The sequence below is a fragment of the Notechis scutatus genome, chromosome 2 (genome assembly GCF_049901735.1).
Source record: "Notechis scutatus isolate UNSWTSFEM ecotype Mainland chromosome 2, rNotScu1.2, whole genome shotgun sequence".
Lineage (NCBI taxonomy): Eukaryota > Metazoa > Chordata > Lepidosauria > Squamata > Elapidae > Notechis > Notechis scutatus.
This window is the reverse complement of record NC_142010.1, coordinates 22,364,185-22,391,306: the sequence shown is the minus strand read 5'-3', so window position 1 is coordinate 22,391,306 and position 27,122 is coordinate 22,364,185. Positions and strand designations below refer to the sequence as shown.

Below are 27,122 nucleotides of genomic sequence, written 5' to 3'. Positions count from 1 at the left end.
GAAAGTTTTAAGTATCAAGTACCACGCAGATAAAATGTATGAGCTTTGTTAGCCTTTAGTAGAGGCGTTAGAACTTAACTCCAGAAGTTGTAGGTTGCTAGAACAGAATGCAGAGACTGAGCACTCTTTCATAAGAAATAAATCCAATTCCATGATTACTGCAGTGTATAGTGTTTAGCCCCTCCGTAGGGGAACAGTTCTTTCTAGGATTCTTCTAATCACCCGACTTTAAACATGTTATAGAATTTTTATTATTAATTTATATTGTGGCAAGTATGTATTTTGAGAGCGTTTTGCAGAAACTTTCTGCAAAATTCTTAGTATTACAATTAGATGTTCCATGGACTGGAAAAAGCAAAAACTCAAAGTGTGATCTATCCCCAATTTAGTTCCCAGGGCGCTTTATATTATCTTTACCGACAGACTCTGTCCCTTATAATACGGGTGGAGTTTTTTGTGCGAGAGGTATTTTATTTTTAGAAGCGTTCACAACGTATACAAGAAAATGTTGTAATATATAGAGTAATCACTGGGCGAAGAGAACAACCTGTCTAGGGCAGAATAGAATGACCCCATTGAGAAGTAAAATACTCGCAAAACCAGGGCTTACGAGGACGGAGGAGGAAGCGAGAGGAACCAATAACCCTAACGAGAGAGGGACTACAATCACCTTCCCGCGAGCTCTTTTTGTTCTTTAAACTTACTCCCACCGCTCCTCGTTGCGCGTCCCTCAAACTCCCCCACACACCATCCCTCCGCAGGCGCTCGTCCACTTTAAGGCAAGGGGCGTAGGTATGTAGGTCTCGCGCGGCTTGGAAGGCGGTGCTGTCGCGAGCTTCAAGGCGGGCGCCGATTGGTTGCGGCGGGTTGAATGTAAGATGGCGCCCAGGGATCTGTAAGGGGAAAAAAGACGCGGGGCCTGAGGTGGTGACGGCGCGAGGCGACAAGAGGGGCCGGGGTGAGGCGGAGCTGAACTCAGTTGCGGGGGATGCCGAGCGTTCTTTAAGCGGGAGCGTGAGGCGCGGAATTCCGGAGGGAGGCGCAACATTTGGTTTGGTGAAGTGTGTATATGTGTGGGGGGAGGGAGGACGGCGACGGGAGGAGGAGGAGGCGGCGGCGGTAGCGGCATAGGGTGGGGGGAGCGGGCAGGGGAGCGCGCTCCCGGCCCTGGCTGTTGTGTGGCGGCGCCGCCGCCGCCAGCGCGTGCACGCGTGGAGGAGATTGGCGGCTGACAGGGCGGGATCCACTCGAGGCCTGCGCCGTTTCCCCGGGCAGGGCCCCGCCTTGCGTTCCCAAGCCTTCCTTCGCGCCCCCGCCCACTGGCACCTAAGGTGGGGAGGAGGGCCTTCTCGTCGCCTGTAACGCGCCGGGGAAGCCGAGGTGGAGAATTTACGGACGTGTGAGTGGGCGCGATTTGTCTCGCCCGGCCGCCGGCTCCGGAGCGGCGAAGTTCCAGGATGAGGCCGGTAGGCCCCGGTGCTGCAGAACCCCGGGTGGAGGCGGGGGTGAGCCCTCATGGTCCTTTGCCGGCTGCAGCCAAATTTCCTTGCCGCCGGTCATCGCGCTGGCTGCGGAGCGCAGAATGCTCACCTCCGCCCTCGGCCTGGAGGCTGCAATAACGAAGGCGAGGTGGGGCCCTTGAGGTCCGGGCCTTGTTCAAGAACCAGTAGTATTTGTCAGGAGCTTTAAACTGTTGTATTAAATATTATACAATGAGCTAATTTATATGAGGGAAGAAAACTTCCGATAAGCAAGTGGGATTCTCAACACCTAATTAAGTTTTATTTCTACCCAAAAAACATTTGTTCCAGGTTTCAAGTATTGTCTCCTTTAATTCACTATAACCTACTAGTTACAGTATTTTCAGTAACTTAACTATTTCGGTCCTGGAGAGGATATATATAAAGTCGCTGAGAGTGGTGGCCAATTCCTCCAAAATAGGAGGACATACTTAAACATGTTTATTATGGGCAATGATAATAGAAGTGTGAAAGAACCTACTGAGGGTTTTTTGCTTGCTTTCAGTCTCTGAGCTTGTATCTTTGGCATTGCTCCTTGTTTAACTTTGAAGAAGAAATAGATGCGTTGGTGCTCAGTTTTATAAACTGGTGCCAGCTTAATTGACTTTTATCCTGTCAGCCCTTTGGTTAGAGGGTAAGATATAATATGGTGCACAATGCACTATAGTACACAAACACTGTACCAGCTTGCCTTGTGCTTTGTTTCACAAAATGTCTTGATAAATGAATTAGATAAGAAATTGGCTCAGATGGATCTGTAGTAGCAGTACTGTAGAAAGTGCTATGGTATATTGTTGGCTTATTCAAAGTTCCAGGTATCTTGCAATTTAGTATATAAATGTATAAAATAATATAGCCATATTATATTTTCTATTATTGAAGTAAAATCATATTGCATAGGTTTCTCAAGCTTTGGAACTCATCCAGAAATTGAGTGGACCCATTTATTTCTACAGAATGATTTTACTATATTTTACTATATTCCCTCACAAAGATCATGACTTTGGATATATTTAGTTCATTTTATTACAGTAGAAATTTTACTAAGAAACTTAATGCTGGGGGGAAAATGAGAATTTCTAGAACCCCTGTCTATTTAAATAATGTATTTTGTAATATAACTATGTATTTTTAATATTACAGATGTAGGTGTATTTCTTTGTTCTGTCTTCTCCATAATGTCATAAAGAGTTTAGGACATGAATATCAGAAATATGTACAGTTTGCTGTCTGGTTAGACTACATTGTCTACATACTTCGTGTGTGTTTGACTTTATTAATGTCTAAAATTTTCTGATTTAACTGCTTGCTAATCTACTTTTTCTACTGACCCTAATGTTATCTATCTAGTTCCTCAACCAGCCATCTTGACTGGGGAATTCTGGGAGTTGAAGTCCACATGTCTTAAAATTGCCAAGTTTGGAGTCTGCTGAACAGATCTCCAGATATGTTGTGGTTTTCATTTTTATCTCTGACAGAGATGCTGATAAATGTATCATTTATCTAGATACAATAGAGGTAGTCCTTGACTAAGAACAAATGATTTAGTGACCATTCAAGGTTACAATGACACTGGAAATAATGACTTATGACCATTTTTCATAGTTATAATCTTTGCCCCATCCCCATGATCATGTGATCAAAATTCAGATGCTTGGCAACTGGTTCATATTTATGACTGTTGCTGCATCCCACAATCATGTGATCACTTTTTGTAGCCTTCTGACTAGCAAAGTCAATGGGGAAGCCAGATTCATTTAACAACCAGATTACTAACTTAACAGCTGCAATGATTCACTTAACTGTGGCAAGAAATGTAATAAAATGGGGCAAAACTCATGGAACTAATTCTCAACAACATAAATTTTGGGCTCAATTGTCTTAAGTTGAGGACTACCTGTAGTAACATATATCTAGATAATAGTACCAGATTGGGATAGGGTGAAATAGGCTGCTTTCACTTTCTATTATCTGGAGGCTTTAATAAATAAAAGATCAATGGAAGATTTCAAGAAGATAAAATTGCTTAGGTTAGATAATCTTGAATTTTCAGATGGGTATGTTTCTAAAAAGCAGAACTTGATCATAAAGTTTAATGCTAACCTAAGCTGCTCCTCTCCTTATTGTTTCAGCACTGCAATAATTTCCTTCGAAGTAGTTTATTTTTAAAATTTCTATTCTTAATGTAAGAATGTATAATTGCATGTGCAAACAAACTGTACAGGATTATAGAAAAAGAGAATATACGGTAAACATGAGCGTTAGTTATTAGCAGATAACTTGAAAAAATGTAAAATTGTCAAAATGCTCCCAATTTAATATTGTTATGTGATAGTTCAAGCCATGATATATGGTCTAAATCTTTGCTATGATGGATCATAAACTAGTGATTGGAGATGCAGTGGCTCTCCTAATATTCCTGAATCACAAATCCTAGCACTTCTAAGGAATATAAGCAAGGCTAACTGCAATTCCTAGAATTCAGTTAAGTCCAAAAATTCTATATCTTGGTTATAAATTAGTTGTTGATAGTTTAAACCTGCATTTAACCATATTAATAGTTTTGTTAACTAAAATATAGATTTTTTTGATTGGAGGGAGAAAAAGATAGTAATATTATGATGCTAGCCTAGATTTTTTTTAGTTATTTTCTTATTCTCCCTTATTGAGATAAAAAGTGCTATTTTATTTCTGGCTATGGTTTGATTCAGTTTTCAGAATCTGCCTAAATAGGTTCCTTACAATGTGGGGAGATTTGTATGAGGGAAGAGAGAACTTAAGAGTTGTACTTTTGTGTAGTGTGTGTTTCATTGTATATGACTTGTCTTTGTTTTACTTCCTTTGTATTGTAAAGGGAACACATGAAATGTTGAAAGTTCTTTTCTTGGATAATGTTTTTATTTACAAGCGATCCTAGTACAATAATTTTATTGGATTTGTTATGTTCTCATGTAACCTTTGAAGTAACCATTAAGTTTATTCCCTAGAAATACAGCACAATGTTTTATTTTCTCCCAATTTTGCAGTGTATTCTTCATTTCATTTTTCAGAATTAAGTGGCACAGTTTTCAAGGACAGAATACTGTCCCAATATTTACTACTATTTCTCAGTTTCACAGTTATTTGTTTATTTGCACAAGTAAGGTATATTAAAAATCCCCATGGCAATTATTTGAAGGCTGTATACAAGTCCTTATAGTGTGTATTGACAAATATTCACAATCTTTTGGATAATCATATACTCCTTATTTCTTCAACTTGCAGTTCAAGTAAACTTACAAAAAACAAACTTTTCCTTTTTCTCAAAACTCATATCTATTATATGAAATTTACCTGGTTTTAAAATAATTAGTAAATAGATTTGTAGACATGACCCTTATAACTCATACATATTAAGCAAAGATGGATAAATGTTATATTTCTCCAAAACTATACCTATGTTTGAAATATGTATTGGTAATATTTATTTACTCTATTTGCTCCTGTTTTTTAAACTAAAATTGATTTTAATGTTAGAGTGACTAAATGAATTAACTGATTAAGGGGCCTTGTAGGCCATCTACTTCACACACACCTCCCCCCAAGCAGGAGACTTTACACAATTACATTCAGATTCTATATTTATAGAGGGAAATCTATTGCTGTAATAGTACTTTTGATTCCAGTCTTGGAATAAATATGTTAAATAACTTAATGGCAAACAGTTTTAACCCAACCCAGACTTTTCTACCTAGCCATATCTTTTATGATTTGCCTTGGAGGCATGTGGAGATTTGAAACATATTGTGAATAAAATACTAAGGCATACATATTTGTAAGAGGGATTCCATATATAGAGGGTGGAATTATTATCATAACACAACTTTATCCATATTATTTTAAGACAGACAGTTTTCTGTGAGCATCTGTGTAAATCCTACTAAACTTTTATTCAAATTTATATAGCCACCTATCTCAAAAAAAAGTAACTCTGGATGGCATATAATTATCCATATTCATAACTATTCCAATTCAAAATATTACAGCTTTCTTTTAAACGTACATTTTTATTTGGAAGAACCATCATACAGTTGTCAAAATATATTTAAAAAACTATTAGTTGGTTGATTTTTAGTTAGGGTTGCCAACTCTTCCCTTTGACACACTCTTCTTTTCTAAGCAAAAGTGTAGATGATACACTTAATCTTCATTCCTCTTGGGAAATTGTGCTTACTGGGTCAGCAGCTAGGGGAATAGAATCATTAGTTTTGACTTGCAAAAGAAAGCTTTATCAAAAATTAAGCATTTTAATTTTATTATGTGCAGCTGAAATATAGAACTGGTATTTGATTTACTGCTTTATAAAGTGAATAAGATATGAATTACCTATAAAGTAACATTTTAATCTGATGATTCATTGATTCCCTTACTATTCAGTTCCTGATACAAACCTAAAATGAAAAGGATGACATTATTTAAAAAGTTAAACTGATTAATATGACTCACGGTTTCTCTACATATGAAATATAGCAATATTCCGTAATGCCTCAATACATTAAAATGGTATCAGAAACAAATCAAACCATTTTAAGTATTGTAGTAAATTGTTAATGCAGGAATAGGCTGTATTAGCAGATTACTAAATTTAATATAATGGGTTAGATCCAGATGTGTATGTGTACATGCTTCATGATCACTTCTGCACACTAAGGGTTGTAACCTTTCTGTCCTTTATTACCTGGTTATTGTCAAAGTCAGAGAAGAAACTTAATATTACATGCATTAGAATTTTCAGAATCAGCTATAATTACTATAACTTTGTTTTGATTGACAGTGGCCAAGTAACTTCTGTAATTGCAATTTAATTGCAATTTTAAGACCTGAATGCAATCCACATTGAAGAATATTAAATGGTTTTAAACAGTGTAGGTTAATTAATTTGCCTTAATTTAACTTTCTGCAGTTCTACTAGTCGTAATGAGGAAGATGAAACTAGATAGAACAGTGAAGTCCTACTCATCCCCTAAAGGAGCTTTTCTGGGTGCTCCCTTTCCTGTTCTTTCAAAGGATTAAATGGTGTGTTCGTATATATTTTAATAGAAACTTAAATATCAGAAAAATGAATTCTTGCACAGAAGTCACATAAATGTTTGTCAGATATTTTTAATTATGTCAGATATATTTAAGTATGTATAAATGTATGGTTAGTCTTATCCCCTGGGGTGAGGCAAACCCTTATTCTTCTTGGGATCTTCTGACTCTGTCAAATGGCCTGGAGATCCAGTGGTGGTATGTGATCCTGGGAGTGGTTTATTTATTTGTTCAATTTCTATGGCTACCCATCTCAGTCAATGACTCTGGGTGGTTTACAATTCAGAAAATATAATTAAAACATTTTAAAACAAAAACAATAAAACCAGGGAAAACATTAAAAAACATCCAATTCAACATATACAAGAGCAAGATATTTGACCAGTTAACAATATAAACAGGAAATGGGGCCTTTGGCACAATCTGTGCTCCAGACTCGGATACATAGCCAGGTTTTTAGGGCCTTACATTGGGGCCATTCTGATCTCCAAAGGGAGGATGTTCTGTACAACAGGACTACTGCAGAAAAAAGCTCACCTTCTGGTCCCCATCAACCAGCATTCTTTGGCTGATGAGATCTGCAGCATGTCCATCTGTTTGACTATTTGGACAGGTAGAGACTTGGGAAAAATGAGGGAATCCCTTATGTACTCCAGTTTCAAGCCATATCAGGCTTGTAGTAACGACCAGCACATTGAATTGCATCTAAAAACACATCAGTATCCATTGCAGTGCAGATTGATTGGTTGAGGGTGTTCCCTTCTTTTTTTTAAAGTTTGTCCATTTAACTGTTTTTGTATGAATATATTTGTAAATCACTCAATCATTTAGTGTGATGGGCGATGTATAAATTTGAGTAATAAATAAAAAATTCCCATGAATAAAATCCCTTGATTTAAGTAATGTTTTACACTTAGTTTTCTGAATCAGAATTGCATTGACATTTAACTTTTTGAATTTGGAAATTTAAAATATGAAAAAAATGTAGCAAGTTCCTTTTACATCAATTTACCATTGTTTTCCATTTAACACTGAGGTGCTATTTTGCTATAGTTATTAAAATTGGCTAATTACTTGTGCAGGTTTTTTGAAGTTTCAAAGAGACCTCAAATAGTTGCATTTTTTAAATTGCTTGATTTGATTTGCTTTAATTTTATTCATCCAGTTTTGAAAAGAGGCAATAGAGTGATGACAGATTTCAGGTAATGGTTAACTTCATATATTATGCATAATTATTTCAATAGGTTTCTTGGTAGTTAATAGTGAATAGCTGTATGGGGCTGATCTGAAGAAAGATTCAACTGGTTTATAAAGACAACAGATGTGAAGCCAGTGGACTAGAGTTTAAACTCAAAAATTAATAAATTATTGGCTTTTTCTTCTAAGGAACCCTGAGGACTTTGCAATATGAATAATTCTTTGGAGAACACAATTTCCTTTGAAGAATACATCCGTGTGAAAGCACGAACAATCCCCCAACATAGGATGAAGGAATTCCTGGACTCCCTAGCCTCCAAGGGCCCTGAAGCCCTACAGGAATTTCAACAGACAGCTGCTACCACAACCATGGTATATCAGCAAGGAGGCAACTGCATTTATACAGATAGCACGGAAGTGGCTGGATCTTTGCTTGAACTTGCCTGTCCTGTTACAACTAGTGTCCAGCAACAAACCCAACAAGAGCAACAAATACAAGTGCAACAACCCCAACAAGTCCAGGTAATGTTAACCTTGCATGGCTATGGAGATTCTCAATCATCCGAGTCATGGTTGTCCCAAAGATGCTTTTCAAAAGGCAACTGGACTTCCTTCGTTTTTTCCTTAACATTTCACTTCTCACCCAAGATGCTTCTTTAGTTCTTCAGAGAGAAAGAAGTACAGAAATACAAGCCAATATTTTGTGATCTAAACTCTGCTGGCTTTTAAATGATAAGATTCCAGTTGCATTGTGTATAGAACATATGAATATGTTGGACAATATTCTGTTTGCTAGTGATAAGAATTGTAATTAGAAAATACGTTCTTCTGCCCATATAGAGTTCTGTTAGAACTTCTTTCATTTAATTTGCTTCAAAGGGCATTTACAATAGAAATCTCAAAGGGCATTTACAATAGAAATAGAAATCACAGAAATATGTAGGTGCCCTTGACATTTACTTAAAATCAACAATACCTAGGCATAACACTGTGTATTCCTGCAGTACTACAGAGAATTCTGATTTTAGTAGTGCTGCCTTGTTTGGATACTACTTAATTACCAGAAAAGTAGCTACTGTGTAGCATTTATAATAGTAATACAAGTTTTTTGTTGTACAATACTGTATAATACACTACAAAGAAAAGAATAGTAAAGATTATATTTGCAGGCAGTGGCAAACTGGATATAAAGATTGATTGTTGCCAGCTGGCTTTAGTTGTCAGGGGTCCCTAACCCCTGAGCTGCAGTCCACTACCATTCACAATTAAAGTAAAAGAGAAGCTGTTATAATGTTTTTCCCTTATGGTAGAGACTTGTGGAAAACATTTTAATTAGCACATAAAATAGTCTATATGAACAAATAAATAGCATCCTGCCCTTGTTTGATTATTAAGCACAGACTGAATTAATGCAAAAGAAAAAATATTTGAATTTACACAAAACTGTCAGTGTTCTGTAACATGCATTTGTGAATGCCAACTTTCTTAATATTGCCATCAAGGAGTAAGAATTTAAATATGAACAATTCGTATCACTAGCTTCTCCTTACATTTAGGTTTGAATTATACGTTGGAGGCTTCTTGTGCCATCAGTCTTTCCTTTTGTTCTATCATGTACAGCAGGATAACATTATTTCATGTGTGAGAGAGAGAGCTTAATTGTTGCTAAATTGTTTTTGCTTGAACACTGAAGTGGCTGAAAGCTAATTGAGCAAGAACAACTTAGAGTTTATATAAGAGTGTGCATGTGTGTTTATCCTAACATGCTTTACAAAAAATAAAATCAAATATGAAAAATTAAAATTAAAACAATCAACTTAATTCCCTGCCCCCCAAAAAGCCAAAGGGGAAAATGATATATATCACATATTCATCAAATGTCAGTATGTTCCTAAATTACATTTTTTTTAAAAAAAGTATGATTTTCTAACATTACAAAATGTTATGGTGTTTTTTTTTTATTAGTAATAAAATTACCTTTATAAAATACAAATAAGCTAGTTATTCATCCTTGGATATATAAATTCAAGAATAAGAATATTACTGTTTTTTCCAGTTTCTCTTAGCAACACCACATGCATGATTTAACTGTAACACCTCAAAGATAGTTATTTTCCAAGTTTTTGAACATAACATTAACATCTTTTTAAAAAATCTCCATAAGTTTACATTAAAATATTATTCAAAATTGCTAGTAGTACTGATCAAATCAGTAATCCTCCAAAATTTTTACATTGCCAAAAACAATTCTAATATTATTATGTTTATGCACATCCAATCAGGTGTTTTTGGTGTATTTCGAAACAAGTTTTCCGCTCCACAATGCTTACTGTTTTTAAGGTCTTCAGAGGAGTGTTTGAAGAAAAAAAAATATTTTTTGGTGATTCCTTAAATGTTAAGGATCAGATTGACTATTTTTGAATTATGGTTCTTAGTCAATGAGATGCTGATCTTGTACTGAGGTTTCAGTTGTGGTGGTAAACATGTAATGCATATTTTTCCCCCCTTTGTGATTCTACCAAGATGTATTAACCATTTTTTTTCTTCACAGATATTCTCCTGTAGTTGCTCAGCAGATTGGGTTCCTGTGATATTTAAGTCCTAATCCCGGTTTATTCATTTATTTAACTGGCTGTGCTTCCGGTCCCCAAAATGCCTTGGGGATTTTGGAGTTGATACACTAACTGCTCGTGTTGTTGCCTTTTGCAGGTGCAGGTTCAGGTTCAGCAGTCCCCTCAACCAGTGTCCACCCAGCAGCTCTCTCCTCAGCTCACTGTTCATCAAGCTTCAGAGCAGCCAATACAGGTCCAGGTGCAGATCCAAGGCCAAACACAGCAGCAAGCACCCCAGACAATACAGGGTCAGGCCCTTCAGAGCCCCAGCCCTTCTCAGTTACAGGCGGCACAGATCCAGGTGCAGCATGTGCAGACTGCTCAGCAAATCCAGGGTGCAGAAATACAGGAGGAACACATACAGCACCAGCAGATCCAGGCCCAGCTCGTGGCAGGGCAGGCGATTGCTGGAGGACAGCAAATCCAAATTCAGACAGTTGGAGCACTTTCCCCTCCTCCATCTCAGCAAGGCTCACCACGGGAAGGCGAGCGAAGGATCAGCACCGCCAGCGTCCTTCAGCCAGTAAAGAAGCGCAAAGTGGATATGCCTATTACGGTGTCCTACGCTATTTCAGGGCAGCCGGTAGCTACAGTTCTGACCATCCCCCAGGGCCAGCAGCAGAGTTATGTGTCCTTAAGGCCGGACTTGTTAACGGTGGATAGTGCCCACCTGTACAGTGCCACCGGGACCATAACTAGTCCCACTGGGGAGACTTGGACAATCCCTGTTTATTCTGCCCAACCACGTGGTGACCTACAGCAGCAAAACATTACCCATATTGCCATTCCTCAGGAGGCCTACAATGCCGTCCATGTTAGTGGCTCCCCAACAACTTTGGCCACCGTGAAGCTAGAAGACGACAAGGATAAGATGGTGGGAGGTGCATCGGTAGTGAAAAACTCTCACGAGGAAGTAGTGCAAACTCTTGCCAATTCCCTTTTCCCAGCACAGTTTATGAATGGCAATATCCACATTCCAGTGGCAGTGCAAGCAGTGGCAGGGACCTACCAGAATACAGCACAGACGGTTCATATATGGGACCCACAACAGCAGCAGTCCACATCACAAGAGCAGGCACAGCAGCAGCAGCAGCAGCAACAACAACAGTTGCAAGTTACTTGCTCTGTAAGTAAGCTATCTTTATGAGGCAAGCATCTGCAGGGTTGAATAATTGAATACAGGCAGGATTGTCATCTCTGTAAAAGATAACAGTTTTAAAGGGAAGACTTGTCTACTTACTGTGTTCTGAATACTTATATTTGCTTTTTAATATATTTTTATCCAAGCTTTAAATGCTGTTCTTCAAGAACATCAATGGGAATATAATTATTGAAATGCTTCTGTGCAAATTGTTAGTGCAGTCATGCTTGGAATACTACAGGAAGAAAATAACATCAAAATTAATAAGGAAATGGAGGCCATTGGAAAGGTTGCAATAATTGAGAATCTTTGCCTTGGGAAAATGAGGGAAAATTTCTGAAGCATATACCATTTTACACAATTTGAAGGAAATGGATGGGGGGTGAAATTGTCCCATTATAATGCTGGATCATCCTGTGAAGCTGAATGGTAGGAGATTTAGGGCAGATAGATGGAAGTGCCATTCCATACCACATACATCTATCCTGTGCATTCAGGGTCACAAGCTTTAATAGTGACAGCCAATTTAGATAGCCTTGATTGATTGATTGATTGATTGATTATGTGCCATCAGGTCCTTGTCAACTCTTAGTGACTACGTAATAGATTTTCTCTATAACTATCTGTCACAAGCCTGGTCTTTCAAGTTTTCCAACTCTAAAGGACCTAAGAAAGTTAGAAAAGGAGTAAACTGATAGTACCCATTTACACCATCTGCTTCGTGGTGAGTTTTCTTTTTAAACTGTAAGTGTGTTTAGGGAATTTGAATGATCTGTCTGGTATGAGTCAGCATGGCTTATGAATTTCTCTGGATTGCACACTTTGTTCTGAATCAAGTACTGCTGTGTTCTCACATAGTTTGGTTTCCTTGGATGGAAAAGTCCAGCATAAGATGATAATGTCAACAACATAAAATCAGTTAGCTAAAGATGATACAATTGCTAGGTTCTTTTTTTTGACAATGAATTCTGCAGAAATATTAGACATACTAAAATAAGCTGTCTTATCATTACTATACAAAGATTTTTGTGATCTAGATGATTAGATCCAATTCTGTATAATTGCAGAAGTTAAACAATTCATTAGTTCTTGTTTTTTTATTACTGTCAAGTAGAAATTTTGTGTTAGACATAAACTATGGTTTAATTTTCAGGTTAAACATACACTTTTTTAGATGACAGAAAATAACAAAATGCTGCATAAGAGGCTGGGACACAATATTCATTCTTTGGTTTTTGTTTGTTTGTTTCATGGTTTTTATAAACATAGGAAACGCTACTTTTTTCTATGCATGTTCTATGTTACCATGGGAAGTACCTGCTATATATGCTGTTTATAGCTGCACTGTTGAAATGTTAAAAAGCATGCAAAATAATGAATACATGAATGAAAGTTATCTATGGTATCATACTGCTAGCTTATTCAGTGAAAAGGGTAAATTAAAGGTTTTTTTAAAGAGTTATGCTAATGGTTTGGAAAATAGAAGCTTTATAAAAATATTTAATAGTAAGGAAAATTTGACAATAGAATCAATTATCAAGACTGGTGGTAGCCTGCTGTTTACTCAATATATTCAGAGAATGGACTGCCATTTGTTACAGATGCTTTAATTTGGATTCTTACTCCTATCACAGATTTGGATTTGGTTGCTTAAATGACCCCTTCTAATTCTGAACCATAGGTTGAATACAAAGCTCATGTATACTAATGGTAAATTACTCCTTTGGCATAATGAAAACTTGGTGCTGTCTAAATATTTCCCACTACAGTTCCATCTCCTCAGCAATGCACTTAAGTTTTAAACATCTGGAAATAGCTGATTTGCCTATTTCTCATGTGGAGAAAACAAATATATATTGAGGCTTTAGAAATATGTTTGAACCTCCCTCTTTCATGGTATAGTGTGTAAGAAACCTGAAACTAGGTCCAAATTGAATTCTACTTAATTGTTCATATTCCATTTGAGCTAATTTTTATCTAATAGGTGTGGCTATAATTAAAGCTATCCACTGTTGACAGACATGTCCAATCTTAAGTACAGTTCATGTTTTTATGATACATTTAAAATACATTTGGCAAATATACTTCAAAGTAGTTGGATTTTACCAGCTTTTTAAATGCAGTGATAAATATTCTACCTTTGCTAGAAAGAAAAGCTTAGTATGGCTTATATGGCTTTCCTAAGTAGAACTATTACCAATCTGCCGTATTGTAGAAACTGATGGCATATTTCATAAATTACATTAGCTAAAAGTTTTAAACCAAGTTTTCTTGAACAACCATGGTAGGTACATATACCACACTAAGCCATTGATAACACACTAAACCATTGTGCTAACTATAATTTGTTGAAGGAAACTTAGTTAAAATTCTGGCTAGTGTTAATTTATGTAAACTTATTACCTTATTTACCTTCAGAATGTCTGTACAATGACTATAAGCAAAATCATAGAATCCTTATGCAGAAAAATTACATGCCTGCACTTTGTTTTAGATTTAGAGAAGCTTCTGGGCTTCAGCAGAATAATCTCAAAAGTTTTTTTGAACTACCATTTGATTGTTTCTATGTATCTGACTTTTAGAAGACCACATTCGATATGCTGTCTGCCCTTCTTGCTAATATTTACTGGTAATATTTGAAAAGTTTCTATATTACAATAATGGTTGAGAACTTGTGGCCTCCCACATACTGCTGGGCTATATAGTCTTTTACATTTTGTGCAGTTTTCATAATTTCATTCTGATTTAGTAGGTTTCTTCACCATAGTGCTTACTGTACTCTTAATTCTGAGTTGGTCTGTTTACTAAAGGGTAGGTAAGTAAAAGGCAGGCAAGGATCCTATAGATTTTTTTCCTAATTATGAATGTATGTATCATCATTAATAGAAAATTCCTATAGTTTGATAACCTGTGCAGGTAATCTTATTTGACAGCCTGGAGTGGTAGATTATGATGCTGATAGAAAATGTTAATTAATGTTAATGTGAAGTTAAATAAATTTACAGAGAATTTTAATTTGAAGCATGAATGTTACGAAATAGTATAGGATTTACTGCCTGGGCAGGGGATTGGACTAGTAGACCTCTAAGGTCCCTTCCAATTCTATTATTCTGTTACGATTTGTGGAAGGAAACCATTCCTCTTGTTTTGGGGCCGTATATAGATACTTTTAATACATTAGTATGTGCCTTTTAATACATTAGTATTCAGCCAGGCAACAAGGTTCTTTTTACTTGTTACATAAATTTTTGTTTACAATATATCCTGGTAAGAACCTTAGAAAGTTTTTCATAAATAGGCATTATAAAAGGCAAACTTATTTGTGAGGGGCCTTGATACTCTTTGAGCTTGATGTTTTCTTGCAGATGTTTCATTACCAAAACTAAGTAACATCAGTGCTAGGAGGAATGGGGGAGGGAGGGTTGCTCTCTAGTGGTATGCTTTGTCTTATTGTTAGAACTGAGGTGTACTTTTGGCAGTGAGGAATCCTTAAATTCCCTAGTTTGTTGGATTTAAAATTAACAGCTTTTCCTGTCCTTTGATCTAAAAAAAGTAGCTACTTAAAATGAATTAAAAATGTAAATTGTAGAGGAATAGATACAGACCTTTTTTATCTTTTTAAAAAAGGCCTGTACCCCAAGTTTGAGATATAACCCTATTGCCAAAAGGTGAACAGATAATTTAGGAGGAAGTGACAATACAAAGGTCATTGTGGCTTGAAAAACATTTGTCACTTTAGTTGAATGGCTACCCCTTCCCACTACCCTGCCACCACAAACACCATTATTTCTGGAATTAAAATTTTAAGAGCCGAAAGGGACAGTGAATTTTTCCAGGCCAAACCCTTTATACATCTAAACTTTTACAGTGAAAGAAGGTTAATGGAAAATGGAATTTGCTTTGAATTGCTTTCCATCTGATAGAATTTTAAAAGTATTTTTGCTGAAAGTTAATTCATACGCAGGAAAGAGGGGGAAATGCTGTGTGTAAAAGCTTCCAGTCCTCAATTTTGAGTCATTCCATCCAGAGCATCCATCCAACTGAGGAATAGATAGATCTGTTAAAAAAAAAACAATACAGTACAATGAAAAAGTCGATTGCTAAGGCCTTACACAATAACTTTCCTAGAGAAAAATCTCCATAGTCACTAAGAGTCAATACCAATATGATGGCACATAATCAAAGTAGTAGTCTAGACACATACAAATAATAAGCTAAATTCTTGCTGAAACTTAAGCCTTGCTTTTGGTAATATCTGCTCTGGGAAACTGCAGATAGTATTATCAGAAGAAGAAGTCATGCTTACTGTATCCACTAATAACACTCAGCAGCCCTTTTTAGGCAGGGCCACTGTGAAGAATATTATGGCAACTGGATCACTCAAATCCACTCCTAACTCTAGTTGTGTGGGAGGCTTGACCAAGATACCTGAGACTCAGTGTTGTGGTATGATTTAGGCTAAGTTTGAACCAGTGATTCCTGAGGAGATGGATAGATTTCTGTACACTGTTAGTTCAGCCACTTCTTTACTGGGCCCAAATCCCTCTTGGGTTCTTAAGATGGTCAGGAAGCTAACTAATTGGCCTTGTGGTGTAGGGTATAGAGGGGTGACCCAAGCTTTTGGCGCACAGCGCCATCTTGTTACAAAAAGTGGGGCTCAGGGGGAGCGGTACTTTCGGGATGGCTTTCTACCGGAGGCCCGCGCGGCGGGGGGGGCCCCCTCTTTTGATGAAAGGCCCGTGACTTCTACAAAAAGAGGCGGCGCGCAACCAGCGGTAAGACTTGTTCCGGGAAGTCATCAAGAGGACCAGTCTTGGACCCAATGGTTTTGGACAACTATGGTTCTACCTGCAATCTCTTTTCAAGGAAGGTTATTAATTAAGATTACAGCCAGCTTGCAGAGAAACTGGAGGAAGCAGATGATCAAGACCCATTTCAGTTGGGTTTCAGCTTTAATAGTGTTTACTGATGACCTATGTAAAATTGGTCTGGAGATGGTGCATGGGCTTCAATATTGCAGCAACCTTCAGTACCATTGTTCACAGTACAGGTCATCCTCGACTTACTACAGTTCATTTAATGACCATTCAACGTTACAATGGCACTGTGAAAAAAGTGACCTATGATTGTTTTTCACAGTTACAATCTTTGCAGCATCCACATGATTATGTAATCCAAATAAAGATCCTAGGCAACTGGTTCATACTTACGACTGTTGTGGCATCTCGGAGACATGTGATCCCCTTTTGCAACCTTCTGACAAACAAAGTCCAAGGAACTTACTTAGCAACCAGGTTGCCAACTTATCAACTGTAGTGATTCACTTAACAATTATGGCAAGAAACGTACATGAACTTGTTCGGGTGAATCTGATAATCTGTTTAGGGTTTGATATCAGTATGTTGCTGATGAATTATATATTTCATCCCCAGGCTGGCCAGATGAGGCTACTAAGAATCTACCCTAGTGTCTGGACGCTGTGTAGGCCTGGGTGGTGTGTAACCAATTCCACTCAATCCTATCAGGACTAAATGGCTGTGAATATTAGCGCCTCCTGGAGCCAAATATTTTTCACCCATACTCTTGGATGGAGTAGTGCTTCCCCATTAAAAAACCATGCACAATATGGGAGTCCTTGTGTAATCCCAGCTCCTGCTTAAAGCTTAAAAAAGCAGCTATGGCCAAGGGAACCTTTGCACACACAGTTCTACCTGATATACCTACTAGTTGGATTCCTTCCTGGAGTAGCCATTTTATGGCTTGACTATAGCAATGTGTTCTAAGTGGGACTGCCCTTGAAAGACACTTGGAAGCTTCAACTGGTTGAAAATGCAGTTAACATTGGCAACAGCGGGCATTCCTTGTATGTTTATGTGACCCCTCTGCTTCATGAATTGTTCAGTATGCCTGCAAGTGTGATTTATGATGTTGGTCATTGCTTGTTAAAGCCCTGTCTGTCCTAAGGCCAAATTGTCAGAGATACTGCCTATCTTCAGTGGTTTCTGTCTGCCTGATACAGAAACCAGAGTTGGTGCCGTCCAGGCTCCTTTGATTAAATGGTGGCATCTGGAAGTCAGGAAACATGACTTTCTCTGTTGTGCCTATTCTCTAGAATAAAATCCTTCCTGAAATTTGTGGCACCTACATGGTTAGGGTTCTGAAAACATGGTTGTTTTCCTAAGTCTTGGGTTAAGATGGATAGGGCCCTTTGTGAATGTGCTTTTTTCCCCTATGCCTTTGCATAGAGTGAGTGCATGCAACAGAATAACACAGATGGAAGGGGCCTTGAAGCCATTCTAGTCCAACCCGCTATTCAAGCAGGAAACCCTATAGCATTTCAGACAAATGGTTGTCCAATCTTTTCTTAAAAACTTCCAGTGTTGGAGCATTCACAACTTCTGGAGGCAAGTCTGATTAATTCCACTGATTAATTGTTCTAACTGTCAGGAAATTTCTCCTTAGTTCTAGGTTGTTTCTCTCCTTGATTAGTTTCCACCCATTGCTTCTTGTCCTGCCCTCAGGTGCTTTGGATAATAGCTTGACTCCCTCTTTGTGGCAGCCCCTGAGATATTGGAACACTGCTATCATGTCTCCCCTATTCCTTCTTTTCATTAGACTAGACATACCCAGTTCCAGCAAGCATTCTTTATATGTTTTAACCTCTAGTCCCCTAATCATCTTTGTTGCTCTTCTTTGCATGTCATGCTTTGTTTTTATTGTTTATTATATTATTTATCATATTGTAAGCTGGCCAGAATCATTTTGTCAGATGGCCAGAATCATTTTGAAGTTAGCTGGCACCTAAATTGAAGTAAAATTTATATTAATGGAACTGGGAATCAATTTTACTTTGGAGCATAATTATGTGAAGTGTCTCTTTGTTGGACTTGAAAATACCTTGAATACCTCTTACAATAAAGTGAAGTTTACTGCATTTTTGTTTTTTAATTATACAGCAAATAAGAGTTTGTCAGTGAAATCTGCCTAATAATTTATGGAAATAAGAAATTCTTTGTAGAAATTACAAATGTGTTCATAAGCATAACTATATAAAAAGGCACCAAACTTGCAAATAATTTTTTTTTGCTTTAAAGAAACTCCAGCAGGAGTTGCTAAAATGATTTTCTTCCACAGGCACAAACTGTTCAGGTAGCTGAAGTGGAACAGCAACCACAGCCTCAGCCTTCCCCCGAACTTCTCCTTCCGCAGTCTCTCAAGCCAGAGGAAGGACTAGAAGTATGGAAGAGCTGGGCACAGACTAAAAATGCAGAGATGGAAAAAGAATCACAGAACCGGCTTGCACCCATTGGTAGTAAGTGCCTTAGGCTTTCCAGTTGACCATGTCCTCAGTTGCATTGCATTGATTTTGGGAATTTAGTTATTTTTTAATAGCATGATAAACCTTCATTATATTTGTTCGACTTGCATTATACCACCTTAAAAAAACACGTAAATGCTGTTTCAAAAAAACTACATATTATGGGTGTATTTTGGGATGAGGGCCATACTGGGTGTTTTAGGTAAGATACAGGTAGTCCTTGACTTACAACTATTCATTTTAGGACCCGTTGAAATTACAGCAGCAGTGCAAAAAGTAATTAACAGCCAATCCTCCCACTTAAAGCTATTGCATTTTCCCCACAGTTACGTGATCAAAACTCAGGTGCTTGGCAACTGGCATGTATTACAACAGTTGCAGCTTTGTGGAATCATGTTACCATTTGCAACTTTCCCATGGGGTTTCAACAAGCAAAGTCAACGGAGGAAGCTGAGTTCACTTAACATGATGTGATCCGACCACATCAAAAAAGTTTGTAAAATTGGATGCAACTCAACAACTGCATTGTTTAGTGATAGGTGTTCTGGTTCTAGTTGTGATTGTAAGTAAAGGGTTACCTGCCTTGATGGGGGCAAGATAAAAACTAAATTTGGTAACTTAATGAATTATTAACTGTAGCTAACAGTGTTACTGATGATATCATGTAGTTTTATATTCTGTCAGACTAAAAGTTACAATTAGCAACAAATTTTGGAAGGGTTCTGGATGACTCCCCAAAAGGTTTGATGAGCACAGGCTGTATATTCAATATCAAGATTTAAAATATTGGTTACTTATTCACCAGTATGCTGAAGGAGGAAGAGGTTGTGATTTTGTAGCAGAATGGGTCAAGAAAAATGAGATTTAAATGGGGATTTGAAATGCCATTTGATGACCTTATCTTCTTGTTTGCAGGACGCCAGTTATTGAGATTCCAAGAAGACCTCATATCTTCAGCTGTAGCAGAATTAAATTACGGATTGTGCTTAATGACTCGTGAAGCTCGCAATAATGAAGGCGAACCCTATGATCCAGATGTTCTTTATTATATATTTCTGTGCATTCAAAAGGTGTGCCATCATGGAAAGTCTTGCTATAAATAGTTTTAATACTACTAATAGTTTTGGACATATTTGGAGTGGGAAAACTAAGACTTACACAAAAATTACACCAAAGCAATAAAACCAATATATGCCATGTATTTACTATATTTTCTAAAAAAAAAAAAATAGTTACAAAATCCTTACCTAACATCTAACTTTGCTAGTAAAGTTTACAGAAAAAAACTCACTTAATACTGTTAAGCCTGGATTCCCCAACGGTGTTAAGGAAAAACAAACTAAACAGAATGTGCAGCGAAGTCAGATAGGAAGACAGGTAAATGTGTGAGATAAGTTTTTTTAGTTAACACGCAGTAAAAATACAGATACGCTTGTGCTATCAAAATTATAATTTATTCCATTTAAGAATTATAGCATAGTCATTATAAACAGTCCATTAGTCATATACAGGCATGATATTTTTCGATTAAAATCGAATTCGATTTTTCGGAATCGCCGGAAGCGGCGGGCGAGTGGCGAGTGTGCACGGCGGTCGGTGCAGGGGAGGGTGGGCGGCGCGGCGGGGGTGGTCAGTGCGAGTGGGCGGTCGGGCGGTGCGAGCGGCGGTCGGTGCGAGGGGCGAGGACAAGCGGGCGGGCGGGCGGCGATTTCTTTGGCCGGCCCCGATTTTTTTTTTTCTGAGGGAATATCATGCCTGCATATACCAAATTCAGTCAAGTCTTGTCGAGGATACTCTAATTGCAAAGTCCGTGTCGAATAGCCAGTGTCAGTACACATATAATAAATTTGTCCAAAACTTATCTTCTCTCCGTTGAGAAATATCTTCAAAGTAATCCAACACTTCTTCTCCTCCCGATCCAGCAAGAACGCAGTCTTCAATAAGCCAGCCAGTAAGAGCCAGAGAGTGCCTTGCTGCTTATATAGTACTTTTACAGCTGGACCCTTAATTACATTCCTTTAGCTTAAAGTCACATACACTTTATCTGACAAACCATGATTCATCATTTTATTATCTTTACCCAAAACAGTTAGGGGTAAAACAATGTTATCCCTAACATTCTCCCCTTTTGGGTAATAATAATAAATATTTTATTAAGTTGAAGACTTCAAATCTTTCTAATTACTCCAATGATTGCATGGTGCTGAAAGGGAGGAGCGGGGGGAGAGAAAGAATTCCATAATCCAGGTTTTAAAATGCACGCAAATGAGATAAGCAGGCATGATATTTTTCCGATTAAAATCGAATTCCGATTTTTGGGAATCACCCGGGCGGTGCAGCGGAGCCGGGCGGGCGAGCGGCGGCGAGCGGGCAGGGCGAGTGGCGGCGGGCGCGGCGGGGCGAGCGGCGGCGCGGCGGGTGATTTCTTGGCGCGCGGTGGGGGGTCTCTTGGCCGGCCCCGATTTTTTTTTTCAGAGGGGAATATCATGCCTGGATAAGCAAGAAAGTGAAAGTGAATAGGTAGATGTATGCCTGATAAAGAACCATTTTATTGATATACTCTGATATTTAAAAATACCTCAGTTTGAGAAGCGAAATAGTATTTGTTATACCAGAATTTAGTTTTGCTGAAATTTTATGTCACTATTTTACAATTTGTTCTTCTGTACTTTTATAGTTAAGAGGATACTGATATTGCAAACAATGTTCAGAGAAGCCCCTAAAATATTGCAAAATCGCTACCCATATATTATTTACTTAACCACACAATTCATTTAACGACCATGGTAAAAATGGTCGTACATGATGACTCGCGTTACTGATTTATGATGAACATTTCATTCCCAATTGTGGTTGTAAATTGAGGACTCCCTGTATATTTGAGTGAATACCAAATGTTCGCAATTTCTATCACCATAACTGCTGGCTTTAATAGCTGAATGTAATTTTGGAAATTTACCTGAATAAGTATTAGCCCTGTTTAATTCAAGGTTGAGACAAGTAATGTATGAGACTTGCAGGCTGCTTGAACGAATGTGAGGATAATGCTCTTGATTTCATGTGATAAAAATACTTTTTTTTTAGATTTTTAAAACCCTGGTTAAAATAAATCTTTGGATGTCTGAGGAAAGTAAAGGGCATCTATTTATTGATTCCAATTTTCTGAAATTAACTTATTTGAATCTGAACTGAAATGCTTTCATTTAAAGGCACTTTTTACTTCAGACTGGGAGGGATTTTGAATATAACATTATACAGGCTGTCATTTCATTTCATTAATGAACGCCATCGTAAGGGTTTTTTCCCCCCTCCACTGTGTTATTGTTTCTTGCAGTACTTATTTGAAAATGGACGCGTTGATGACATTTTCTCAGATCTCTATTACATACGGTTCACTGAATGGTTACACGAAGTTCTCAAGGATGTGCAGCCTAGGATCACTTCTTTGGGTAAGAGAATCTTCAAACAGACAGTTGAGAGAAATATGTAAATATTTAACAATAACTAAACAATTGGTTGAATTTGCTGTCACAAATCAAATGGTTTTTGTTTTGAAAGATTATTTGTTGAGAAATGAAATGTTTGTATCTTTTCTTAGGAGGAGCATCAGTTTGGTATCTCTGTATTGATGCTTTCTTTTTATCTGCACAGGATATGTTCTTCCCAGCCATGTGACAGAAGAGATGTTATGGGAGTGTAAACAGCTGGGAGCTCACTCTCCTGCTACCTTGTTAACCACTCTCATGTTTTTTAATACAAAGTATGTACCAATGGAAGCATTACCTAAATAAAATCATTCCAATTATTTTAAAATAGGTGGAATCCTATTTTTTCCAAGAATTTTGAATTAGTAAGAGCAAATCAAACTTCCAGAAAAATGTGGAAGAGTCATCTTGTAAGGGAGATGGGTGGCATAAAATTTTAATAAGTAAACAAGCAAGCTGACTAAACTTAAATCCACAGCTGGTTATAGTATAATTACAAAGAAATTATGGACCAATAATTTTCTAGTTCAAATTCTGCTTTCATCATTAACCTATGTGATTTTAAGTCAATCTTCTTTCTGCAGGATGATCAGCCTGTAGTCAGATATTAGAAATGGAAGTTTGCTCTTTTTTGGCAACTGGCTTTACAGTTTCAGAAACGTTGGCTGCAGTCCAGCCTTCTGTTTTCTGAAAAAGCCATCCTAATCCTTTAAGAATACATTTTTACTATAGTGTTTCTATATCATTTGGAGGGCACTTTATTCTTTATTTTGAACATGGACCTTCCCCTAGTTGTTGAAGCAAATTGCTCTGATAAATGAATATTTTTCTCTGAAAATGATTTTATTTAGATACAGTAGTAAGGCAGCAATCTTTTATTTAAGTTTAACCATGTTTTACACACACACACACACACACACACGTACACACACATATTTATCTAAAATGTGGTTAAACTTAAAAGATTGCTGCTTTACTATTGTGTCTGTCTTTCTGTCTTGTTGAAATCTAGATACTTCATGCCTAGGTCCATAAATGGTTGACCATTGATGGATGTCAGGGACATTGGTTTTTTTTTCCAGATTTGGGACAGAGAATATAATTCAATGGGCACTTTTCCTGTGTCTACAGATATTTCCTGTTGAAAACAGTAGATCAACATATGAAACTGGCCTTTTCAAAAGTCTTGAGGCAGACTAAGAAGAACCCTTCTAATCCTAAAGATAAGAGTACAAGCATCCGGTATCTGAAGGCTCTTGGCATCCATCAGGCAGGCCAGAAAGGTAGAATTTCGGGGGGAATGAAAATTTCTAATATTTAGCTATGTTCATTTTTCAGACCTTTTGTCAGGTTTATTGCAAATACTTTGTGTAATAAATAGAACATAAGTTGTCTGGTAAAGACCACATGAATATGATCTGTTGGAAATATGAATATCCCCCTTGCTGTGTGTAAAGTTGCTGCTTTCACTTTCAATGTTTCTGGTAGTCATTCATAAGTTACATTTCTCCTACATGCAATGCCTTATTAAGAAGGCTCCTATTTATTTGCAAGAACTATTTGGAACATAGTATTTGGTAGTATATGCAACAACGAAGATAGCAGAGATTACAAAAGATGTGTTCTTTGTTCCATTAGTAACATTGACATTAATTTGTTCATCTGCGATAAAGTATTTCATGGTTCTGTATCTCTTGGGGTTGATTTGCAGTTACAGATGACATGTATGCAGAACAGACAGAGAATCCTGAAAACCCATTGAGGTGTCCTATAAAACTCTATGACTTCTACCTCTTCAAATGGTAAGTTTTCCCATCACAATTGTCCATTAAACATTATCTTCAAGGACTTTCAGTCTCTAGGTAGTTTGGTACAGGTTGTTCTGCAGCATCCAAATAAATGTGGCTATCATTTATGATATTTTTTTGCCAGCTCCCTACAAGAAAAGTAAGTGGGGAAGTTGGCAGAAAGTCACAAGTAGTGACACCTGATAGCCCTGCTTGATGACGCATAGCTATTCACTTAAGGATGGCAATTGGGAAGGTCAGAATTTCCATTGCTAAGCAGTGTGGTCACTTGACATCAGACTTAGAACTATATCATTTCGTTGCAAAAATTCCAGTCCCACTTGTCATTAAGTGAAAACAACCTGCAGAAATGCTTGATTCATACATTTTATTATGTGGCTGAAGAAAAGCCAGGCAAGGAAAGTAACGTTATTTTTTGGAGTATAAGATGCACCAAATTATAAGACACACCTTGGTTTAGAAGAGGAAAATAAGAAAAAAATACTTTGCTTCTGTGTGTCCTGTTTTGCCCTCCCCGACGTCCAAAGGCTAAACATCTGCGCCTGCCATCTTGCTTGAGTCTCTTACAGGAGCACGCAACTGTGCAGCTGGTTAGTGCCCTGAAGGTCTATTTTAATTGTATACCACCCAGAGTCCCTCTGTGAAGAAGAGCATTTTCTAAATGTAATGAACAAATCAAATAAACAGTCTTTGAACGAGCTTCATATACATTAAAGCAGTTGGTGGTATTTGACCGGTTCTTCCTGGTTCTGGAGAGTCGGTAGGAGTGATGAGCAGCGAAGACCGAACCCGTTCTCTCCGCTGCTCTGCTGTTGGGCCCACCAAGCCCAAGCCATGCCCACCAAACCAGTGGCAACAATATTTGAATCCCACCACTGCATTAAAGGCTTGTAAATAGGAATCTCAAGCCTGTAATCCAAATGATTTTCTTGGTTTAATTTATATTCTGAACTAGTTAGTCAAGGCTTAATTTAATACTAAACCATGTGTGGGAAGCATCCTGATTTATATAGATCTTTTGTTAATCAACTAATTGGGAGAATTGAACAATATATACTATCGATTTTTACATGTTTTTACTTGTTTGGTATTGTATCCAGATAGTCTATTATCCTGTTGCAGCTCAAGAATATAATTTCAGCAGGGAAAAGACTTTCTTTGACTTGCACTCTTACTGGCTCTGAGCTGTTGCTGAACAAAGTTGCTGAATATCTTTAAGCAGTTATTTATAGTGGGGAAGGTTTCTTAAGCAAGCTTCATTTGAAAGACCTGTGAAATCACCAAGCTAACTGGCAGTCTTCCAGTTACTAAAACTGGATTTTTTGGTACCATGATACGAAGGAAACAGGCAACTGACTATATCAAATATGGTGTACATATTCTATATCCATATTTTTTCAAATTCTTTTAAGTGAGTCACCAGAGAGGTAGAAGGGGCGGGGGGAGAAAAACTAATAAAGGTATAGCATATACTTAAAATTTCTATTGATAAGAATTATTCTTATTTTATTCTAATTACACATTATCTTAATCTGATTTCATAATCTACAACAAACCAGATTAATTTGCGCTTTTTGGATTTCGCTTTGCATTTGAATTTCATGGAGAGGAAGAGGAAACAGCCCTTGTTCCTAAGATAGTGTTAATAGCATTTCCAAAGCAAACACTAATGTTTCTTCTCTCTTTGTAGCCCGCAAACTGTGAAAGGCAGAAATGATACATTCTATTTGACTCCTGAACCAGTGGTGGCTCCCAATAGTCCTATCTGGTATTCCATCCAGCCGATCAGTCGAGAACAAATGGAGCAAATGCTTACCCGGATTCTGGTGATACGAGAAATTCAAGAAGCTATTGCGGTGGCCAATGTCAGCACCATGCACTAAAGGCGTCCCTCCCAGTTCAGAAAAAGGGTGCAGGGTGGAACTGGGCTGGGTGGAGTGGCAGCGAGGCCAGGATCAATTGTACAGCCTTTTACACTAAAGGAGATGCCTAAGTTTTTTTTTTTTTTAATTGGTGTAGCTAAGAAGCCCTTTTAGGCTTCTTTTGGTTAATAAGAGACCCTTTCCATTGTGTATCTGATGACCCTTTTGCATCGGCTTTCTGGACACATTGAAGGCTGCATTCTTTCTTTAGGAGCTCTGAGGTTCCGTAGGTTGACTTTGGGGTTTTTTATGATGTGAAGAAAACAAATTTAATTGGTGGACTTGGCCTGGGTGGGCCACTACATTCAAGCTCATGAACTTGGAAGCAGAAAACGGTGGATATCTGCTTGACTTATTAAAAAAAAAAGATGGTTTGCAGTTTCCTTGTGCTTGGACACTAACATGTCCTAGAGGGGGATGTCCTGCAATTATGATTTATAAGGAGAAGAAAATCAATTTCTATTAAGACCTTAAAAGTGACATTTTTAGATGTTAAGTACAAACTACCACACTTCCTTCTCTCTTTTTATTTCTTTCTGTCTTTCTTTCTCTCTCATTTGGCCTGATGTTGAGGCCTTAAATCCTTGAGGCTCCTGTGCCTAATGGAATTCTTGTAACATACACTTGTGTATCATATAAAGATACCACCCTGTTTCTCTTATGTATTCTTATGCTAGTTGTTTATTAAGAATGACAAGCACGTCTTTTGAACATGCTGTTGAACAATGTGTCTTTATTGGGGGAGCAAAAGATATAATTAGTAACATACAGAATGTCTTACTATACTATATTCCTCTACAAATTTGCTAGCCTATTTAAACAAGGGTTATTTTTTTTTCCTGGTTACCTGATTCTATGGGATTCGTGCAAGAAATTGTTTATTAGCATACTAACTTGTTGCTTTTGTTGTAATTTTTAATTAAATGAATCTGGAATTGGGATAGCAGGTATTTGAGGCCAGGACTTTTCTTTTTAATTTTTTCAGGTAACCTACTTACCTGAAAGTCTAAGATTTACTGCAGATTAGTGCTGGGATTTAGAGCATAGAA

At 37.5% G+C, this 27,122-nt stretch overlaps 1 protein-coding gene across 18 annotated transcripts; it reads left to right on the top strand.

The window, feature by feature from the left end:
- Positions 1 to 815: 815 nt before the first annotated feature.
- Positions 816 to 26,784, top strand: QRICH1 (glutamine rich 1). Of its 18 annotated transcripts, none has more exons than XM_087954410.1 (11): positions 840 to 873; positions 6,463 to 6,575; positions 7,977 to 8,309; positions 10,497 to 11,525; positions 18,675 to 18,852; positions 19,774 to 19,928; positions 22,193 to 22,307; positions 22,510 to 22,618; positions 23,475 to 23,626; positions 24,055 to 24,145; positions 25,842 to 26,784. In XM_087954410.1, exons 3-11 carry the CDS (start codon positions 7,998 to 8,000, stop codon positions 26,032 to 26,034), a joined length of 2,334 nt encoding a protein of 777 aa, XP_087810536.1. In that variant the 5' UTR covers positions 840 to 873; positions 6,463 to 6,575; positions 7,977 to 7,997; the 3' UTR covers positions 26,035 to 26,784. The 18 variants fall into 18 exon arrangements, with proteins under 18 accessions (XP_026538469.1, XP_087810536.1, XP_026538466.1 ...); XM_026682681.2 differs by having other exon boundaries at positions 852 to 958; XM_087954413.1 differs by having other exon boundaries at positions 852 to 1,056.
- Positions 26,785 to 27,122: the final 338 nt, after the last annotated feature.